This window comes from Nestor notabilis, unplaced genomic scaffold (genome assembly GCF_000696875.1).
Source record: "Nestor notabilis isolate BGI_N333 unplaced genomic scaffold, ASM69687v1 scaffold22056, whole genome shotgun sequence".
Lineage (NCBI taxonomy): Eukaryota > Metazoa > Chordata > Aves > Psittaciformes > Psittacidae > Nestor > Nestor notabilis.
Genome location: NW_009934527.1, coordinates 1 through 22,819, shown reverse-complemented (window position 1 = coordinate 22,819; position 22,819 = coordinate 1). Strand labels below are relative to the sequence as shown.

The window sequence follows — 22,819 nt, the reverse complement described above, 5'->3', positions numbered from 1 at the left end:
GGCAACTTCTTGAGCTTCTTAAAATGTTTATCTTGGGTAAATAAAAAAAAATACATTCATGTGGTGCTGGGAGGTATTGCTTAGTGATCTTGTTTAAGTGGTTAATTTTTCATAATGCTTTTCATTTAATTGTTTTGATTCTTGCAGTTGATTCTTTGGGGGCTCATCTCGAAGTACAATGTAAAAAAGCTTTCAAATAGTGGAAGAAAATGTCACTTAAAAACTCTAAGGAAATGAGGAAAGTAAACATTTCTAGCTCTTTGGAATCTGAAGATATTAGCTTAGAAACCATAATACCAACTGATGATATTTCTTCCTCTGAAGAGAGAGAAGGTACTGTTAAAATCACTAAGCAGCTGATTGAACGGAAAGAGTTGCTCCATAATCTTCAGCTGCTTAAAATAGAATTATCTCAGAAAAACTTGATGATTGACAACTTGAAAGTAGAATATCTGACCAAGGTAAGAAATGTTGTTCCTTTCATGTATAATCTTTTCTTGTTTCTGGTGCTTTTAGGGTATGATAGAAACTTATGTTCTGCCCAAAATTTCTATGAATTGCATGCTGAAAGCCTACTTAGTTGCTTCTGGAAAGGTTTTTTGGTGTTTCTTTGTTTGTTGGGTTGGTTTGATGAGAAAAGAAGGAAACAAAGATATGGAAAACTTACCTGACTTGAACAAGTAATTATACTCTCAAATGAATGACGTGGGATTGAATTAGTTTTTCCTTTTCTAAAAACAAAGGAGAAAAACCTATTTCCTTTCAGAAATGAAGAATATTATTGTCACTGATAAAAGCAGCTTAATAGGGCTTTTAACTTTGGAATACTAGAAGAAGTAATCTTAATACTATTCAATGATCTGTTGATGAGGACGTGGCTAGAATATACCAGCATGCTAATAGGAGGGGATTTTATTGCGTACAGTTCCCACTACGATGCATGAAACTAAGGAAGGTTGTTAAAGCTTTGTCACATCTGTGTGCAGTCCACATTTACAGCCTACTATATACTAATTGTGGCTTTCACAGGCTTGCTGATCTTTGTTTAAGCGTGATTTGAAATTAGTTGAACAAGTAGCTATTTGGCTGAAAACAATTAGGTTTAGAACTAGGTCTTTTTAACTTTTAGTTCATTAGGGCAAAATCCGTAACGTATTTTATGATATTTATAATTTGGCATATTTAGAAGTCTTGTTAAACAATCATTATCGCATTTCCCAGGGCATTGGCTCTCCTTTTTATACAGTTTTTTTAATTACCAAGGTAAATTCTGGTCTTGCTTTTATACTTATATTCTTTCTATTTAGATTGAAGAGCTAGAAGAGAAGCTTAATGATGCAGTACATCAAAAGCAGCTGTTGTCTTTACGACTGGATAGTCAGCTGGCATTACAGCAAGAAGATGCCAGGTACGATGGGAGTAAAACTAAGAACTTCATCCTTAATAATTTATTAATATGAATTAAAATTAATTCATAGTCAGTTAATGGAAACTGATGATTATGAATTGCAGGAATAGCATTTCTTTTGCATTCTAAAAGTGGAATTTATGTGTTTAATTTACATATACATACATTTGAATTCAGCTTTCACTTGCTGAAGTTTTATTGTTACCTGGATTCAAAACTGAATAGGAACTGGGAGTAAGAACATTCTTAAAACTAGTAAAGAGTAAAAGGAGTAGGTAGAGGTGGCAGATTTTGAGTCAAATCAAACAGAATTTTGAGTAACTCTTCAGCCTTAGTGACTTGGGAAAGGTAAGGGGATAACGTTTAGCACTCCAAGTTAGGATTGCTTATTGGTCAGAAATGCTTTCAGTTGATGATGTAGAAACTTACTTTTCATCTTGCTTTTCTGAAACATTTTGAGTTTCAGAAAACAGTTGAAAATAGACTCTTGTCTTTTTGAAACCAGTGGGACAGACATTGCCTTGTAGTACTAGCTAGTATTTTTAATATTACTTTTTAAATAATGTAGGAATTGGCACAATTTGTTTTGAAGAATGATTTAATTTGACTATATCTTCAAGAGTCATGGCTAAAACCTCTTAAAAAGTAGGTCAGTTACATTTGATTTAAATAAAATGAATACTTTGAAACATCTTGAAGTGATGCACATTTTCTCTTGTTGCATAATACCTTAATCTCTGGTGATAATAGTAATGGTAGTATTTTAAGGCTGGCAGTAAGGCTGCTTGTTTAAGCATAGTGGTCTTTGTGGTGTGTAATTTGTTTTTTTGTGGGTTTGGGTTTTTTTGGGTTTTTTTTGTGTTTTCTTAAATGGACCTCAATTTTGTATTTTACACTGGGTAGGAAAATGAAGGGTTGTGTGTGGAATAGGCCATAAGCATGTATATACTGAAACTTGATAAGACACAAATTGAAGTTACTGTTACTTTGTTTGGTGATTTACTAGTTCCTTGGGTTTTGAGTGGAAATACAGTCAGCTTTTTCATGCTTTTAATGTTTTGAATTTATAAATTAGTCTTAATTTACCAGTAAAAGTCAGCATATGTGGAGATTAATAGACACTTCTCAGATTCAGCCTTGTATTGTCAATGTCTATGAAGTTTCTGGCTTTTTATATATATAGTGTCTAATATGATGGTGTAATCATGCTGGTATACACTCTTGTGCTAATTACCTAATCTCTGTAAATTTTCCCTGCTACAAGGAGCATAACTGGCTGCCTTGCCAGGGTATTGTGAAGGTTTGTCACTTGTGTTACTTGCTACTTATTGTCTTCTGTTTTCAAATCAATCTTAAAGAAAACATCAGGCTCTAATGAAACAAGAAATGGAAACTATTTTATTGAGACAGAAGCAACTGGAGGAAACAAATCATCAGTTAAGGGAGAGGGCTGGAGATATCCGTCGTAGCTTGCGAGACTTGGAATTAACAGATGATTGCTATAAGCAGCTAAAGTCTCTTCCTGAAGATCAGCTTTCTATCCCTGAATATGTTTCTGTGAGTATTGAGTTTTGTACTGGTTTAAAATATAGCTGTATCCTCAGTTTGCCGAGGATGAAGTTAACTTTCTTCATAGCAGCCTAAATCTTCTTGTGCTTGGCTAAAACAGCGTTGGCAACACACCAATGTTACGGCTATTGCTGGACAGTGCTTGCACAGCATCAAGGCTTATTTTTCTCCCCCTGTGCCCAGCAAGTGAGGGGTAGTCACGAGATTCAGAAGGGGACACAGCTGAACAGCTGGCCTGAATCAGGCAAAGGAATATTCCGTACCATCTAACATCATGCTCAGCAATATAAACTGGAAGTAGAGGAAGAAAGATGAAGTGGGGGGCGGCTTCCAAGGTGGTTATTGCTCAGAGGCTGGCTGGGCATGTGTCTCCTTGCAAGACGTGGTGAATGATTGTATTTGCATGGCCACTGGAATAATCTCCTCAGGGAAGTGGTGGGCTCCCCAGTGTTGGACGCTTAAGGTTAGGCTGGACAGAGTGCTCAGGCATCTAGTCTAGGTTATGCTTTGCTAAGAAAGTTTGGACCACATGATCCTTGAGGTCTCTTCCAACCAGTATTCTATGATTTTCTGTCTTTCCTTTACTAATTAAACTGTTCAGAAAACTTGACACCTCAATTTCCTTGCTTTTGTTGTTCACATTCCTCTGTCCTGCTCCCACTGGAGGCAGCCAATATGGGTGTTTGGCTGCTGGCCAGGGTTAACCCACCACAAGCTATAAATTGCTTTTGTTTAGAATTACAGATATCTGCACATAGTAGAAGCCAGTCTGTACTCCTAGAATTCTTACTCTTCCCCAATTAGAAATGAAGGAACTTCAGGGGCAGATGTGCTTTTGGATCTGTCTGTTAAAACAGGATTCCAGTAAAGAGGGGAACCTTTTAATTCCAGGCTCTGAAGTTTTGAAGGGAGTAGAACTGCTGATATATTTTAAGCAGGTTAAGCAGATGGGATGTTACAATTAAATGATGGGTATGCGTTGATGATCTGAAATACAGGAGGCTGAAAACAGGAATTTGAAACTCAGCTTGCCAGAACCACAAGTCAAGGTGGTTCTTGCAAACATCTCTTACCTTTCCCTCATGCTTTCCATCTGGCCCTTTCCTGTCTAACTAAATGCAGGAGATAAAGTGTACCTTAAAGAGTACTGTAAGACTCATTTTCTTAAGAAGTTTGTTAATTGTGGCTTTTGGGTAGATAGAGGGGCAGGAGGGTTTCTGCTTGCAATAAAAAGACAATGCCTTCACAGACTGTGGGACATGTCCAGAGCATCTTGGCTCACTTCTGGGAATGAAGAGGATTTGGACATATAAACCTTAATCCACCAAAGTGTTAGCATTTTACTTACTTATAGAGCTAGTTATTAAAAAAACCTTAAATAATACTGTGTTAAAAAGCTTAGTGCATTTGTTGAGGTATAAATGCTACATGAATGATTTCTTTTCCTGGATGAAAGTCATGGTATACTGTGCTTTAAATATGTACAGAGATGTATAACTTGTCGTTCTTATCTAAAGGATGTTCTTGGAAACATCTTCTCAAGTTCTAAATCTTGGACTTTTGAAAGTACTGCGAAAACTTTAAGGCTCTGTATGAATAACAAGATCACTTAGCTAGAGCCTCTTAGGCCATTACCCTCTAGCTGCTTACTCTACCCTGCCCTCTGCGGAAGTATTTGAGGGGTTTTGTTGATTTCTGCACCACCATGGTTGAAAAAGCAAATTTTTAACACAAACTGAAGTCTGTGTCAGTTTGCTTGAAATTGGTGTGCAGGAAGCTACAGGACGTCGGGAGTTGATTGGCAGTTAGTACAAAAGAATATGTAGCTGGGCAGGACAGATACCGGGAGTTAGTAACTGTGCCAGCTACTTTAAGTGAAAGTATCACAGCACAGTTAGAGTGCTTAGATTGTGCTTGTGAATAGAAAGGGGCTCTGAAAAGGATGTGAAGCGGGAGAGGTAACAGCTACCTTCTACCTCTAATCTACCTTTCTTTTCCTTTTGCATTCAACCAGTAAATTCTACTTTTGTCTGTGACAGAAACTCCACTACTTGTTCAGTGAAGCCCCTTTCCTCTTTACACATATGTCACTTTCTTTGGAAAGGACTGAAGAAATTTGAGCTTGCTTTGGTCAAATTTATTTTATTTTATTTTTTCGCTTGAGAAAACATTTTAACAAAGACATAAACAGCATCTTGCTGTAGTAAGATGCTGTTTTCTGCTTCTTCTCCCAACTTATTTTGGCAAAAGGATCAGTGTGAACATGAGCGTATCGGTTAAGCTTAGTGATTGTTTATCATTACTTTGAGTTGTTCAGCTGATACAGATGCTGAGAAGCTACAGAACAGTTTTGTATATTCTGTATATGCATCCATTTGGCTTTAGAAAGCTAGTAAAAGGATATTGAAGGGAAAAAGTAATTTTTCTGATGCTATTTTCGCAGGCAGGTAAAATCTCTGACTCCAGATCTATGGGCAGGCTAACAATATAGTCTGCTGATACTAGAATAAAATTCTCCTTGGTGAGAAAGAGTTTTGCTTAGAAAAGAGTTGAGCAAGAAATTTCCAGACTTTTTTCTGTTTATCAATTATACAATACTGCTTTACAATTCTCCAGGATAGAAGCAAATGTGTATATAATGCTTATACTTTATTTGAAACCTGCTATACTGGACAAACAGCAGGAAGTGCTTAAATACAGATTTTGTATATAGAGATACTACAGCATAGACAAACAGGACATGGAATTAAAACAAATGAGATGTTTTTCACTGTTCTTCCACAAAGGGGTGCAATAGTGACATGATAGAGCAAAGACTAGGCAATTGTTTAATGTTAATCATAGAATGATTTGGGTTGGAAGAGACCTTAAAGATCATTTAGTTCAAATAGTGATGATAAAAGAAAAATGATGTTTTAAGCATCTTTCTCTTAACAACCACACTTTTTTTAACATGTACGTAAAAATTTAGTTTTTTTACCATTTATAAGAATGAGTTTTTAGAAACAGTATGTTCAAAATTTTAAAGCACTTCAGGTCATTGAACTGATGCTTGGCAGTTGAATCACTTAATTTGCTTAGTAAAGTGAGCCTTTTGTACTCCTAAAGTTTTTTCACCAAGTTGTTTAAAAATGGCACCTGTGAATTCTGTTTGATCCAATTTCAATCGCTGTGTCTTTCAGTGGCCTCATTTTACTAACTACAGCTCTATTTGCCCTTTGTTTAAGAAGGCGGTTAACTGATGCAACTACTTTCACATGACTTCATTTAACAGAAGCCAACTTCCTCATCCTCTGCGCCACCCATTTTTAGCTCAAGTCTAGTTTTCCATAAAAAGTGGTGGGCACATGCTAACAGGTTTTTTAAAAATTGCGTAGAAAGCGGTAACCTTTTCCCTACAGCACATGAATATAAATTTGTATTTTTTAAGATATGTGGTTGTTTCTGAAATACCATTAATCTTTGTTGCTGCTATGTTAACTTGACAAGAGGTAATGTGTGTGTTTTGACTGCTGAGTTAAATGAATGTTTATTTAGCATCAGGCAAGTTAAATAACAGTTGAACTTCTGCTACAACCTTCCCCTCATCTCTGCATTCCTTTGCACTTTCTTATTACCATGGATTGATTTTTTTCTCAGGAAGGCTTTGCAGATACACCTATCTTGATACCTATATCCCGTGACATGCCGGTTTGATACTGGGTAATCTGTTTTAAGGTTGTTGCAGTTTGGGAAGTAAATGTGGCATGATGGCATAAGTTAGGTTTCCTAGGGAAATCACAATAAAAAGACAAGAACTTAAGGGAAAAAGGGAAAAAGTATGTGTGGTTTAAAAAACCCACAATGTTTTAAATAGTTACCAATTAATGACAATCAAGGTTATTTTTAAAGAAAAAAAAAAAGTAATATTTTTGAGGGAGGGAAGAGGATTTGATTAAAATTCAATTGCTTGGTTTCAGATGGAATCAGACAAGTTCTTAAAGAGTCCACAGTTTTCGTCCACACAGATGAAAACTGTTGTCAGTGGAAGCTGTAGATAAGAGACAAAAAATTACTGCTTTGAAGTAGCTGAAGCCTGTTGTAGTAGTTAGGAAGTTAGAAAGAAGCCACAAAACTAACTTCGCTGTTTGTTTTCATGCAAGCCCATTAGAAGCAATGGGATTTCAGAGATGGATATGAAAAAACTCCTTAAATATTGGAGTAATGCAAGAAAAAAATAGTAATGAAGCAGTAAAAGTGGTAATATGCACTTAGCTCACTTTTCAGATTAGAAAATTTCTGTTTTCTTCCCAATTTCTAGTTTTAGCTGCTGTAGCATCTGATAGTTCAGCTTGTCATTCGGAATTTTCCGAACATGGACAAAAAAGTGATCATGCCTTGTTTTGGTTTCCAATGAATTGTAGTTTTAAAAAGCTTCTTTAATTTTCTTCATTTGGTGTGAAAGCTTAGACATAATAAATTGAAAATCCCTTGTTACCATCTTAAAAATAACAGCTATGTTTTGGGGAAGCTTTAATTTTTTCAATAAGAAGTTACTTCAAATTTATAGCATATGTCTTATTTTAGCTTATGTTTGGTTTGCATCTAAAGGTAAGGATGAAGAGTGGAGCTCTCTTGTTTAGTACAACAAATTCAAGCAACTGCAACTTTCAACAAGCACAGTATTTGGAAAAACTTGGAAACAAAAAAAAAACCAAAACATACCACTTTTTAGAGAATTTCACTATTAGTCTTCCAGTCATGTTGCACACTTTCTTTGTTGTCTAAAGCAAACTACACCTATCTTTACATCACAAATCTCCATGGCGTCTGTGTTTTTTAGAATTATATGCTGTCAATTATATGGAATATACCTGAAACTTTTCTTTGTCTTCTACTGTTTACAGGTAGTAAAACAGATTTGTCTTCTGCATGGAAGTGTAGTACAGCTTGTTCTTGAATACTTAACTTTATCTGTGCTTTCTTGCTGGTATTTCTTCTTTAATCGTATATCAAACAAAGCATTAATGATAGGGGGTTATGGAGAAGCTTTTGCATGAAAATAGTGCTTAATTATCTATTCTTTTTATCCCCCAAACAAACATTATAAGGTATCAAGTTAATCTAGGAGTAATAACATCTGTGTACATGTGTGTGGGTGTATATCAAAAAAAGCTCTTTCTTCTCTGTCTCTTTTGTCTTTCTGTTTTGGGGGGTTGGGTTTGTTTTTTACTGCAGGCTGTATGGTTTTACTACTGTGTTTTTCTAGTATTTTTTCTTGTTCAGTAGAAACGTTCTGGAAAAGTTCTGTGGATCTGAGACGTGTCTGAGACTATGCCTGTGAGTGGAGTGAAGGAATAGAGACGAGTATCTGTTATGGGACTTTTTTTTTTTTTTTTTTTTTTAAATCCTTTTACACGTCTTTCTCCCCTCCCCCCCCCGTGTTATTTTAGCAAAGCCGAGTTTTTCAGAGGCATAGTTGCACGGTGCAGCTGAACCCATACAGCAGCCTGTCACTGCTGAGAGTGTGTGTATGTGTGTGTGGGGGGGGTGTGGTTTTTCTTCGTAGTGGGCTGTTCCAGCTTCCTCTGCTTGCTCTTGCATTTTGATGTGGAATCAGCACACTGAACTGGCAGAAAACAAAACTAATCTCTCTCCCTTTCTACACACCCCATAAAAATTTATATTGGCTTGGGAGAAGTTAGCAAGTTAAGTTGGTTTATTGCTAAATAGGCTTGCATAGGTTTTATTTCTTTTTTTTTTTTTCCCTTTTTACAGAGTTAATCAAATAGGCCCTAAGGTTGGCACAAATAAGAGGGTGGGAACATGTGGTTCATTAGCAGCTCTGTTTTTTAATCGGGCAGCCTAACTGAGGGCTGCCTGAGTTGGACAGACAAGGATATCTTTACCTTTATTCCTCCTTTTCTATTTAGTGCCAAACACAAACTGATTATTTCTTTGCTGCTGCTGTCAATGTCTTAAAGAAAGACACTGTCTTTGCTTTAACATTTCCCCAGCCCCAACCAGGTTCCTCATTTGCATTAGAAATCATTTGGTGAATTATTGCCATAAAATGTTAGGGTGGGGTTTGTTTTGTTTTGTTTTTTAATTGTGGCTTTGTGATTGCAATTTTGCTAGTCTTAATTTTGAATATATATCTTGTTCTTCTAGATCAGATTCTATGAAGTAGTCCATTCCTTAAGAAAAGAGTTAAGTGATCTGCAGATGAAAAAAGAGAGCCTAACAGAAGAACTAAGTGGGTACAAATCACAACTGAAGTGTCTGACGGAGGTCTGTGCATCTTAATTATTTCAATTAAGAAACTGTGTAAACATGTATATTGCAAAAACCTCATTCTCCAAATCATTATTGATATTTAAGATAGAAAAGATTTTTTTGCTGTATAAAAACTAGTGGGGGTAGGAGGGCTGAGGTGGGAGAGAAAGGAGAAGCATGCTATAGATGTCCTTGCATAACACGCTTAAAGCACGACACAGCTAATTTTGTGTTACAGCTACCCTATAAGATTTGCTCATGATAATGTTAAGGATAGACTTTTACCAGCTGTGTTGTGCTTTCTGAGGGCAAGGTTCAAGTCAGGGAAGCTGAGGCAGGAGATCCACCCAGCAGTAGATCGAGAGTGGTGGTTCAGTGTATAGTTTTCGAGATGGTGATGTCTTAGGAGTAATTTGCTTCACCTTTAATTTTAGATAATATAAAAATGCATTTTTAAAGAGTTCTTTGGACTTGGATCTTCTCTTCTGCTTTTCAACTTGTTATATATTTGAATTTCCTATTTATTTCTATAGTAAATAATAAGATAATTTCAGGTAAGGTATAAATGCCAGAAGCAGAGAAACAAATTATCTAAATATATTTATTTTTTATTTTCAAAGAGCAAAGGAGTTGAAACAGTATATGAAGAATATAATTTTTAAGGTATTTATGAATAATTATAGAATTCTTAGTATATATACAGCTAGGAAGATTTGTATTTTAGCTTAGTTCTGCATAAATCTGGAGTTTCGGGTACCTGGTGTGTATTTATCCAAGTCATGGCTAGCAGGGACTTGAAAGCCCCTGTCAGTTTACTACTTCTGACCTTATTCTTTAGTTACCACTTTTTTTCTTCAGAATTTACTTGTGGAATAATCAGCTGTAAAGAGATATTAATTATACAGGATTATCTTTGTGAAATTAATATTATTTTCATTTCTCTTTTTAATTGAATTAAAAGTAGTCAATAAAATTTGTGCATTTATGTGCTTCAGCATTATTTTGTGTTGTCATCTCTAGCCATAATTAAGATTAAATTAATCCTGTTAACTGATTTACCTGAGCATTTTCCTTCATTGTACATTTAATGTGCTTTGATTGAATAGAATTCTACAGGAGGATTTCAGGTTTCTGAGATTTGATTGACATCTGTGTTAATTTTTGATACAGCAGCTTAACAGGATAGTAGATAACAATAATTAAAGTTTTGCTAGAAACAATTTTCTTGGTACATTGACCTTTCTTTAATATAGAAACTTATAATTTTGTTCTTTTTATACCACATGGTGGCAGTATCCACCTTTCCTTCTGTTATTATTTTTCAAATTTTGAAGTTTACTATGCTTTTGGTGCTGATGAGAAAGCACTAGAATGTTGACTGTGTTGAGCTGAGGTGGTTCTTTGAATACTTATTCCCTGTTTCCATAATCATGCTTAAAATGAGAGACAATTAGGAGGAAGAAGCAATACCTCATTTAAAAGGGAAAAAAGGAAAAACCCAAACCAAGCAAAACCAATCAGGGAAGAGATCCAGGTGTTGAAATGTCGCAAGTTAAAAAAAAGGGTTAACAGTTGTTAATAACAATTACTCCTTAGGATTCTTAGGTTTCGGGTAAGTTCACTTGCTACAGTTTTTCCATATGTACACTTCCCCAAACCCAAGCCTTCACCATATCCATGATGCAGAGGTGATGTGTATGTGACCTGAGATGAGGTATTTTATATACAGAGGGACTTAGAAGTTTTGCTTCTGGCAAGTTCAAATTTGACCTAGGGACTTCATGAGTGTCAATGCAACAAAGGTACCTCAGACTGCTTCAGATAATAAGGAGCATCACCAATATGAGAGGGTACTTCAGAATCTCTAATGTACTTAGTATGCTAAAACTAATGTACATATACGTATGTCTTGCAGTTTATAAAGAAGTGGTTTCAAGGTGTACTCTCAGGGTAACTTATTTGAATTCTTTCAATAAGGTTAGGCTTTATTGCAAGGAATATATCTGTAGGAAATAAGCAGAGTTTCATTCAGAGTTTTACTTAAGCTCTTACATTCTTCTTTTACTGCTTTTGTGGTATTCCAATCATTCTTTATTACGAGATACGTGAAACACAGTTGCTGAAGCTTCTTTCCTGTTTTTAAAGAACTTACACTCTTCATATCCTTTCTCTGATTTCCCGTCCAATATTCCTTAAGTTTTCTCCAACAGTTGCAATGTTTCTGTTCTCTACATTATTTAGTAACAATGTGTCTGTTCTGGGTTTAAAACTTCTTTAGGAACCTACTAACACAGATATTTGAAATGCAGTCATCATTGAAGTTAAGAGTGTCTCTTTCTTTCTTTTTTTTCTTCCCTCTGTGAGAATAAACCACTTCCTACAATAAGTAGGAAGTTGGGGTTTTTTTCCTACTATTGCAGATAATTAATGCTATTCCTAATGAGTTTCAACATGTTTTTTTTTTTCTTCTTTGTGGAATATAGAAAGGAACTAAAAAACATACTTAGCCCAAATCTTTCTATGAACTCCTAATGGCTTGGGGCTTTTCTGGTTGTTTGTTACTGACAGACTAGGTTTGAGTAAGTTTCATATGTGTAGATATTCACCTAGAAATAAGCTAGTGAGAAATACTAGACAATTGGGTATAGACTCAGGGAAGTCTAGCCAACAAAGAACTGAAAAAGTTTGAAGGAAAGTTCAATCTTGTCTAATACGTTAAGCCAACTCTAGGAAAAATTAAACGTGAAATGAATTTATCAAATAAGACAGCCATTGCCTAGTATCAGCTATGTTATTTTGTGACAGGATGGCTGTAGTCCTTTAATTTGGTCAAAAGAAATGAGCTCTAATTTCACTGTTCTTGTTTTGGAGTATGAACGTAAGGCACATTATTTTGTTTTCTTTGCTTATGAGCCTTTATATACTGTTTTGTGAGAAAGAAAAGTATCACAGTTCTATTGTCTGGATATTATTATGATGAGCCAATATGTCTGAGTATTGGTTACATAAAGTAAGGTCTTTGAACCCACTAAATCTTTTTTTGCTACATGCTGCCTTTTTTGGGGGGGAGGGGTGAGGGGAATGCCCACCAAGAGAAAGTCATTTGTGGCATAACAGACCTCACCTGGCACAAAAATGAGTGCAGCGGGATGGCATTGTGGCCTCTCAGCCGACTGAGTTTATAAGCATCCAGCTGTATCAGCTAGAAAGCTTGGTTCTCTAAAAATTGAGTTGTCATTGTAGCCTTGTTGAAACTAAATTTCTAAGACTTGACAAATCCTCATGTTCTTATCTCTAGGCCATTCATTAATTCATTTGTAGTAGGTAAAACTGCTGACTTTAGGACATGAAAGGTATCTTTCAAATCTTTATCCACCTGTATTTGTATTCTAGGTATATGAAAATATATTTTGTTTGTTCAGAAGGGGCTGAAGGTCCTAAGTGTGTATCAGCCTCTGTCAGCACTCATTTAATTCTTAGTATCCAAGGAGTAAGACCACTAAAACTTTACAACTTGGTAACAAAGTTCTCTTGTTGATTGTCTGTTGCTGCTCTGAGTTAGCACTTAATCAAAGCCTTCTGAATCTGTAACACAGACTCAGGAGGCATGGGGAGCTGTTTCTGACAACTGGTAGCAGAGAACAGCGTGAAGACTGATTTCTAGCACTGGAACATAATCTGATAAACACAGCTAGTGTGAGAAGATCTCTGTCACCACTTTCTGTTTTTGAAGTGGTCAGTCTAAGTGGTTCTGCGGTATTACCACAGAGTTAATGGCACTCTACACACACTGATTCCATCCATGACTTAGACCAGTGCAGTTCCTCTTATTCGAGGTGCAGCAGCAACAGACTGGGGAGGAGGCGGTGGAACTGGTAAAAGCCGTGTTCTTGTACTGCAGTCCTGACTGATCTGTTACCAAATCATCGAATGGTTTGGGTTGGAAGAGATATTAATGATCATCTGGTTCCACCACCACCCCACCTCCCCCGCCATAGGAAGGGACACCTTCTACTAGACTTGTTTCAGTCCTTCTTTTACAGCACTCTGTACCTGAAGTATAAATAATGTTGGCACCAACAATTTCAGAGATACAGATAGAGGGAAGTCCAGCTGTAGTGTTGTATTACCAGGAGCTTCCCAGAAACAAAACCAGCTCCTGATGTGTGTTCCCATGCTGAACACCAGTGTGCTATTTTCAGAGTAGTTTGCTTCTAAAGTGGTTAGAACCTTCCCTCAAAAAGATGTAATTTACTGCTTGTGTGTTTCTCTCAAGACTAGGAGAGTGTCTATGAAGGAAATTCTGCTTTTCTTTGTAGGTCTAGAAGATTAAGTATTGCTTTCTTTCTTCTCTGGCTGTGAATTCCTCGGCAATGTTTTCATGGAATTCTGTCTTGATACAGTTTTATCAAGGCTTCCTTTCTTTAGTGTTTTTTTTTTTCTGTAAAGTTGATTTTAGGAGTTGCAATCAAATTTGTAGTATCACAGTTATCTAAAAGCAATGGGTAGCCTAAAGACAAAGCTGCACGTATGTAGGACAAAGATCCTTTCCAAGACCTTGTCTCTGAATCAGAATTAGTAGCTGTCAGGTTTAGCTAGGCATACCTAACAATTTTCTCTGTGATAATGTTTCCCAGCTGAAGGCAAAATATTTCTATGGTCTTCAAAGAGTGAACTAAGCGATTGCTCAAAGGATCAGTCTGACTCAAAGGATCAGTCACCACTAGATGTATCTGAATGTTATAAAATTGAGACTACCATTGCTACTCCAGAAGGACTATGTTCAGCAAGATCCTTTCTGAAGTTTGCACATCTGGAATTCAACACTGCACTTAAAAACTCTTCCCCCAGTCCCCTGACACCAGTTCTTTCAAGGAGTGCTTTGCTTACTTGGTCTTCACATCTCTCTCTAGAAAGGACAGATGAGGCCTCAGTCTGAGGTGGGATACATGCCTTCTTGCCTTCATTATTGTTAATATTTACCTTGTTCATGAAAAAAACCTGCAAAAACAAATATTCTACCAGTAACTGTTACCTTGGGGCATCAGTTTAACATTGCTAAGTCTCAAGAAAACTTATGTATCTATGAAAGCTCCTTTTCTGCCCAGTATCTTTCTACCTCTTTTGATGTATACCTATGGCTCATATAGACTGCTGGTTCTTATTCAGAAGGACCAAATGGCTTAATTCCAGTGTCTAATGCAATGATCTCAAAGATCCTTTTCACCTGAAAATATTTCACTGTAGATTCTGGACAGCTCAGACCCAGAGAGAGAAAGAGCTTTTTATATACTTTTTATATCCCACTTTCTTTGGCACTTATGCCAAAGCTTTTCTTTCCTATCTTTCTTGCAGAGCTTCTCTATTTTGGAAGTAGCTTAACATTCTGTTTATAATTTTTAGTGGCAAGGAGTGCCTTGACAGATTACCAATTTCATATCAACATACTAGAAGAGATGTCTTACCCAGTGTCCTGGCTTAAACCACGACATCCAGTTACGTATAACTTCTTCCTGATATTTGGGCAGTTGTATTCAAATAAATAATGTATTGACCAACAATTTTTGAATACGTACTGTGTAAACAGATTGAAGCTAAATGTTATCTTTACTAAGTAGCAGCACTTCACTGAAATAACTTGAGGGAATTGTTTTCATATTACAATAGTATAGTAGCTTTACATTTGCCTAGGGCCTTTAGGTACCTTAGGGTACAAACAGAAAGCACTGGCTTGTGTAAGTGATCCTTCAAAGATGAAGTTCTTTTAAATAAGATCTTTAAAAACAGGACCACTTTCTTCCACAGGCTTATCTGTAGACAGTGTGAAGAAGTCATGCTACTTCTGCTTGATTGGCTGATTAATCTTTTCCCTGCATTTCTGTTGTTTATCTTCTTATCCCCAAAGGCTTTTTGAAAGATCAGCTAATCCCTACCATGTATTATCCCACTAACTTTGTTCAGAAAGTATGTCACCCAATTTTTGTACTTGGAAGTTAGAGAGATGTTCATTCAGGTGATTTGCTATAAGCTGCTGTTCATTCCAGATGGAGGATACCATAAGACTGAGGTCTGTCCTTAGATCTTTAGTTTCTCTACCAGTTTGGTTTTTAAATAGTGTAGATCAGGCAAGCTTAGAATCTTCTTGCTCAAAACATCCATCTGTTGACAGTGTTTGTAAGCCAAATGGAAGCAATTGTTGGTAGGGACTGCCTGATGTGTTCTGCAGAAACCACCTGCACTGGTTAATACTGGGTCTCTTGGACAGTTCTGTTAACAATTTCTTTAGATGATATTTGCCTACTCATCTCACATATAACAGATTTGTTCGTTTTAACCACCTCATCTGAGTTGCTACTCTGTGGTAGCAAAAACTAATAAGAAGCTGAAGAAAAGTTACACATTGTTGGCAAGGTCATCACAGTCATGTTCCGTGTGAGGAAGTACTATTCGGCCATTTTTTTTTTTTTTAATTTTTTTTTTTTTTTACATTTGTGAGCTTGCTTAAGTTATTTTTATTTATTGGTGTTATTTCTAGGACCTCATTCATGTCCTTGAAAGTGATCTATATCTTGATCCTTTTAAAAGACCCTTTTTGCTTTTCAGGACAAAGCTGTTCATCATGACTTCCAAGCTATCTCCTGAAGATAAATTGAAAGCTAATGCTGTTCCTTTGCAGAGATCTTAAAATCAGTTCATGGCATATGGACATTGTTGTAAACTTAATTAACTTCACTACATGCAAAGCAAGGCTTATTCTTCCTAAGCACAGGCAGCTTGATTGTATGTCTTTAAGATGTATTGCTGTAGAAGTCCAGAAGCTTGTGTATCTGCTACCTGGATATATGCTTACCATATAGGTGGATTTCTGTGTTAATCTATAGGCTGTTTATGAGCTTGCCTTGTGTATTTCTTCCTGTGAGTAATATGCAACTTTGATACCTAAGAGATTATGTAGTTGGAAAACAAAGACCTGGGTAGTAGAATTAGTATTTCTTCAAGAATTACAGTAAATCTTTAAAAAACAAACAAACCAAAACATCCCCCCTTTAATTATCTGTTTAACAGTTTGGTGCTTTAGTTATGTCTTAGTATCAGTTTTCAAAAGTAGAATTTAACTTCCCTCTCCTTCCCTGGAGTTAGCATATTGTTACATGACATTACCATGATAATAGCAACTGATTTGTTAAATAAAATTCAAAACTAGTTTAGGTCTCAGGTGTTAAAAGGCATTAGATTTGTGGATCTTTCACTCTTCTGTAAAGTGGTGCTTTAGAGCTGTTTATGACAAATTTGTCCCGAGGTTAACCAATTTAATTTTGTACTTCTGGTTGTTGTCTTCTAGTTGTTAAATGTGTAATACTGTAGGAGCTTCAATAGCTCACTCTGTGAAGGGTGTATGAATTCCAGCATGGTATTAGCAGCAGAATGGCACAGGATATCTGCAGAGTAATTGTATCCAAACTTAAGCTTTCAATTTACACTTAAAAGTTAAGTGTCCTTACCCCCATTTCCTGTTGCAAGATGAGTCATGCTTGTACTACACACTTGCACTTGTGTTATGTATTTGAAAGTCTAGCTTACTTGTAGACAACACTTTTAAAAACATCAGGTGGAGGCTTTACCATTATGATAATGCCATTTTTTTAAATGATGGCATGGTAACTGGTTTAAGAAGAAACTGTTCTATAGTGTTGGTTCGCGTAACGTATATACACTATGGTAAACATAAAAATAAGCCATATATACCAGTAGGTTAGGATGGTTAACAGCTGTGTCTTTAGGTGACATGTTCCTAATGATATACCATCCAAAACATCCAAAATCCTCATGAAAACTTTCTCAGTGTTGTCATCTAATATGATTTGTGAAATATAAACCAACAAATTCTCATTTATCAACAGGATGCTTACAATACGTTTAGTAGCTCAGGGAGCTTTCCTGTTACGGGAATTTAGGTGTGTTTTTTCAAGAAGGCATTCTGTCAGACTTTCAGTTTATGGTGTCTGTGAATTTGGTCAGTGTCCTTTGTGTGTTTCTGTCCGTATCCTGGAGTATTGTCCTTGTGTTCATTCCTCCTACAAAGCTGTGTTTAGGAGTCATCCGTTATGTATATGCTGCTGTCCTAAACTTTTCTTGTCCATGAAAAGCCAGCTAGACACAATTACTATCCTCTCTTATAATGTATAAAACATAGCTCTCAGTTTATGTTGAAAAATTATGTACTCATACAATGTCCCTCATTGCAAAATAAATTTAACTTGCAGTGGCTAAATGGTTAGTTCAGTAATCACATCTTAAAGCAGTGTTCACCTTCAATGAATAATACTGTGATGTCCATTCGATAAAACCAGATGGAGTTATTGTTTATCAAGAATCCATTATCGAGCTTGCCATCTATCAACCATAGCAGAAAAAAAAACAGAACTCAGCAGTATTCTGAGAAACAGAAGATGGAAAAAAATCTAGATGTCCAGAAAATATTCTCAAGGTTTTAACAGGCAATTCTTTGTGCTGTCCATCGGTTTTCCCTAACATAGGTGGCTGAGAATTATGTACATTGGTTTTGTGAAGAAATTGCTAAGTAGTACATCATTTAGGACAAGCAAGTAAGATAAATTTGGGAAAATAAATACCTACTCTGTAGAAAAAATCTGAGAAATGGAGTCTAGATCAGGGATTAAGGTACAGAGGTCTTCTATTCCTGTGGGAGGGTGGGAGAGAGGAGTGTAATAATTAAGAAATCTGGTTATCTTCAGAAAGAATAACTAGTGTTTTAAAAGACAGATGCTTTCTATGCATTCTTTTGCTTTGGTCCTTTTTTCTAGTTTGCAGTATAGTCTCTCAAAGTATATGAGGAGGGCAAAGAAGGGAAAATGGAAACTAAGGCTGATAGACCATTAAATAAGCAAATAAACACCTTTTTCTTTTTCCTTTTTTTAATTCCTCTGCCAAAGCTTTGGATAATATTTTGTTGGAGCAAGTCCAGAGGAGGGCCATGGGGATGATAAGGGGGCTCAACTATGAAGAGAGGCTGAGAAAGTTGGGGCTGTTCAGCCTGGAGAAGAGAAGGCTGTGTGGAGACCTCAGAGCAGCCTTCCAGTATCTGAAGGGGGCCTATAAGGATGCTGGGGAGGGACTCTTCATTAGGGACTGTAGTAGTAGGACAATGGGTAATGGGTTTAAACTTAAACAGGGGAAGTTCAGGGTAGATATAAGGAAGAAGTTCTTTACTGTGAGGGTGGTGAGGCACTGGAATGGGTTGCCCAAAAAAGTGGTGAATGCTCCATCCCTGGCAGTGTTCAAGGCCAGGCTGGACAGAGCCTTCGGTGCAGTGGTTTAGTGTGTGGTGTCCCTGCCCATGGCAGGGGGGTTGGAACTAGATAATCTTAAGGTCCTTTCCAAAGTCCTAACCATTCTGTGATGCTAATATGCTTCAGCAACCATAAGTTACCAGATACAATTTGGGAGTAACTGGCTGAAATTTTTTATATAATGAGAGAAGTTGCGGAGATTTCTGACTTGACTAGCATATATCTTCACAGGGAAACTAGTTTGAACGTATTGTAAAGCAACTGTGACTTTGTGCACCTACAATAGGTTTGTAGACCACCAGCTGTATATATAAGGTTTACTGGTCTTGGAAGTTGTGCCAGTGGACAGATGTGTTAGGAAAAAATAGGTACATTAATCAGCTATTTAGAATAAGATAAAAATGAGTTGAGCATCAATACAGCTGGTTACTTTGTGATACCTGCTAGATTTCCATATACAAATAGTACAACTTGAATGTTCATAAGAGGTCTTCACAAAACTTAGCTGGTGATTGCTTTAAGTAAATATCAGTGTAGCTTTGATAATTTCAAAACGTCTTACCTTCTAGAGCTATGAAGACGAGAGGAGGACTCGGTCAGAGCTTGAGGTTAGATGCCAGCGTTTAACACTGGAACTGGCTGATACCAAACAAATGATTCAGCAAGGTGATTACAGACAAGAGAACTATGATAAAGTAAAATGGTAGGTATCTATAATTAAAATGTTCTACTTACATACAAATGTTAAGAGACAAACTTCAACCTTGATTGACTAGAGTTTTTAATTTGATTTTTTTGGCTTATGTACACCACAGGAAATTTTCCTTACCTCAATCCACTGCTGGTTCAGTTAGCTCCTGTAGTATATTTAGTGATAAGACGAACAACCTGTTGAAATCTGATGCACCAAATTATCTCCCTGAAAGTTAATATTTAGAGATTTACTGTATTTTCAGAAGAGCCTACCAGTCACTTTGCAACCAAAGAAATGGGAGCTGTTGATGCCAAGCAGCTTAGAACAAGTACTCTTTTTCTCTTGGAATAAAAGCAATGATTTAACAAAAGGGCCTGTGCTTTATGTTTGGTGACTACACAGCGAATTAAGAGTGCAGGACCTTGGGAATTAATATTTATAACTTCAGATAGCCTTGTAACCATGAATTTGAAAGAGCTGTATAAGAACTCTGTCAGAGCCTGTTACTGTAAAGTAACCCTCTGTCTTAGGGTTACTTCAGTGAGTTGGTTTAACTGCAGAAAGTTCCAGTGTCTCTTCATTTTTAAAATATGGATTTTACAGTTCTAGCCTATGCTTTGAATGTGCATCTTGTAAACAACTGCAAAAATGATGAAAATGACTTTCTATAAATACGCTCATAGATGTATACTTCACAGTCCAGCTCCCAAATGGCTTATTTAGTGTGCTTGCCAGTACACAAAATCTGGCCTTTGGCACATTTGTTGGGGAATGGATTCAAAAATGAAGATTATGAATAGAAAACACCCTGTCAACTCCTTAGTAGTTCACACTGAATGAACTCGGGCATAGTTACTGATGCAAATGACTTTGCCACTAAATCATTTGAAGGAGAGTCTTTATTCTGGATAACTGTTCACAGATACGTGTACTAAAACAACCTTGGAATCTGCCTGGAAGCTTTTTGCAAATAGGATGTATTGATGCTATGGTTTGCTTCCCATGTGCAACTGCATCTTAATAAGTGAATTGTAATAATGTTCATATGAATGGCCCCAGTGTTTAAGAGTGTACATTTAAAATAGTCTTGAGTTGAAAAAAGGTATGAATGAATGTGCCAAAACTATATTTGAGAGAGTAGCTTGTATTCATCTGGGTAGGCACAGACGAAGGGGAGGGGAGAGCCCTGTTGGCATGACTGCATGAGGATATTTGGGAGTGTTGCAGGAGTTAATCACTTCCAGGCTTGTTTCTGTCTTTAAAAGTGCCATGTCAAATCTTCTAGTTCTGGTGTACTACAAGTTTTCTCAGTTTTAAAACTATGCTATGCTTAATATAAAACTTTTTAGCTTTTTTCCAAACTGCAAGCTCATACTGGCTCATTCATTTCACTGTTCTGACAGGGTCAGATAGAGTGGAGACAGAGCTGCTTCTTTGTGCATATGGAAAGCACTCTTATTCAGGAAACCAACATAATTTTTGCAGCTGTGTCATGTATATTTTAAATACGAAAAGAGTAGTACAACCTTCTCTGGTATCAAGAGACTGTATGTAAGGGAGAGTAGCAACTAAGAACAAGTATACACTGTTTTCTATTTGATTAGGAAGATAGGAAGGAAGTAGATTTACTTTTTCATCAGACTTTGATGGCTGCAAAAGATTCAAGAGAATGGTGTGGGAAATATCATCAAGCTAAAAGGATGGACAAGGGTACTTACAGTTCATTGCTAAGAGGAGAAATGTATAGCCCAAAGTTACGCTGAAGAATACTAATCAGAGAAGAATGAAATAACTTATGATAGGAATTCATGATTATTGTGTTATAATTTAGGATTATTTTTTAAATACTTAGAAATGAAGAAAATTCTTTAATGTAATAAGGTACTGTTGCAGGTGTTAATAACTAGCAAATGTAAGATTATCACTAGTTGCTGTGTGAGTGACTGGTTGGGAGAAGTCACTATCATGAACTGAAAGGCTGAGGGATTGCAAATGCACAGGAATCTTGTTTGTTACACTTTATTCATCTAATAGTTTCACTTTTTATTAACAGTGAACGTGATGCATTTGAACATGAATTGTCAGAACTCAGAAGAAAATATGATATATTAGAGGTGTCACACAAAGCACAAGCTAAAGAAAGAAATGACTTATCAAAAGAGGTAAGTTCTTATTTCAATAATTGTCTATTTCTTCACCTCAGGAATTTGATGCTTTGTCTAATCAAGTCTGCCAGAGTCACCTATAGGATCATGGAATAATTTAGATTAGAATGGTTCTAAGGAGACCAGCTGATCCAACCCTCCCATGCAGTGCAGAGCCAGCTTAGGTCAGGTTACTTAGGGCTTTGTCAGGTTTTGAATACCTCCAAGGATGGAGATTCCACAGCCTTTCTGGACAATCTGTTCCAGTGTTTATCCACCCGCTTTGTGAAAATGTTTTTCTAAAATCTAATCAGTGTTGTTGCAGGTTTTTTCTCTTGCCTCTTGTCCTGTCACTATGCGCTTCCAAAAGCCTGGCTCTTTCTATGCATTCCAATTAGATAGGTGAAGATAACAAGATTTTTCTCCAGCCAGATTTGATTTCTGAAGGCTGAAAAAACTCATTTCTCTCAAACCCTTGTACATCATGTGCTGCAGTCCATGACCATCTTGGCAGAGCAAGTCTGGTTTTGCTCCAGTATGTTAATGTATGTCTTTAAGAGGAATTCAGAATGGGACATGGCACACCAAGTACAGTTTCACAAGTATTGAACACAGGATAATAATAATTTTCTTGAAACTATTTTCTTCATTGTTGCTAATATAGCCTAGTAGGCACTTGGCCACCTTTGCTGTCAGGGCACACTTCTGGCTCGTGTTTAGTTTGTTCAACTGCTGTTTGCCTATCCAGTACATATTTTGCCCATTTTCCCATAGAGGTGTTACGGGAGATGGCTGAAAGCCATGCAAAAGTTTAAGTAAGTGACATGAACAGCTGTCCCCCCATCCATAGAGCCAACTTACTTGTGAGGTTTGCTAGGCACAGTTTGCCTTGGTAAATCCATGCTAGTTGTTTTCAGTCACCTTATCCTCCAGTATGCATGGATATTGCTAGCAGGAGGGTTTGTTTCCTCCTGCAATCCAACCTTTGCAGGGACTGAGGTTAGATTCACGAACCCACAGTTCCCTGGGTCTTCCTTCTTGAAGGTGGATTCTAGTCATCAGAAGCCCTGCTCACTTGCTATGATCTTTCAAACAGCTGGCCAAGCTCACAACAGCATTGGCTATCTCCCTCAACATTGGTCAAGTGCTTTTCTTTTTTCCTTAGGCATTATGCACATGCCATTTTTCTTTGTTTGCTTCAGCCTGATGAAATCTGGCAATAAGTTCCAGAACCTGGGAGGCCCAAGGGCAAAATTTACCAGTGAAGGCTGAATGCTTGTGAGTATGTTCTATCCCTCAAAAGGTGCAGAACTAATTAATTTGCTTTAGCTCTTTCTGATCAATAGTGACAGCAAGGCAGAGCTACTGTATGGCTTATGTTTTGTTGTGCATGATTTTTTCTAGACATCAATAGAATCATAGAATGGTTTGGGTTGGA

General features: G+C 36.8%; 1 protein-coding gene across 1 annotated transcript; it reads left to right on the top strand.

Moving 5' to 3' along the window:
• Positions 1 to 209: 209 nt before the first annotated feature.
• Positions 210 to 21,403, top strand: PIBF1 (progesterone immunomodulatory binding factor 1; the record flags this gene model as incomplete). Its single annotated transcript, XM_010017398.1, has 6 exons — positions 210 to 461; positions 1,308 to 1,408; positions 2,767 to 2,965; positions 9,128 to 9,247; positions 19,113 to 19,246; positions 21,291 to 21,403. Coding segments are annotated over exons 1-6 (919 nt in total), but the record flags the coding sequence as incomplete, so codon positions are not given.
• Between the last annotated feature and the right edge of the window lie 1,416 nt (positions 21,404 to 22,819).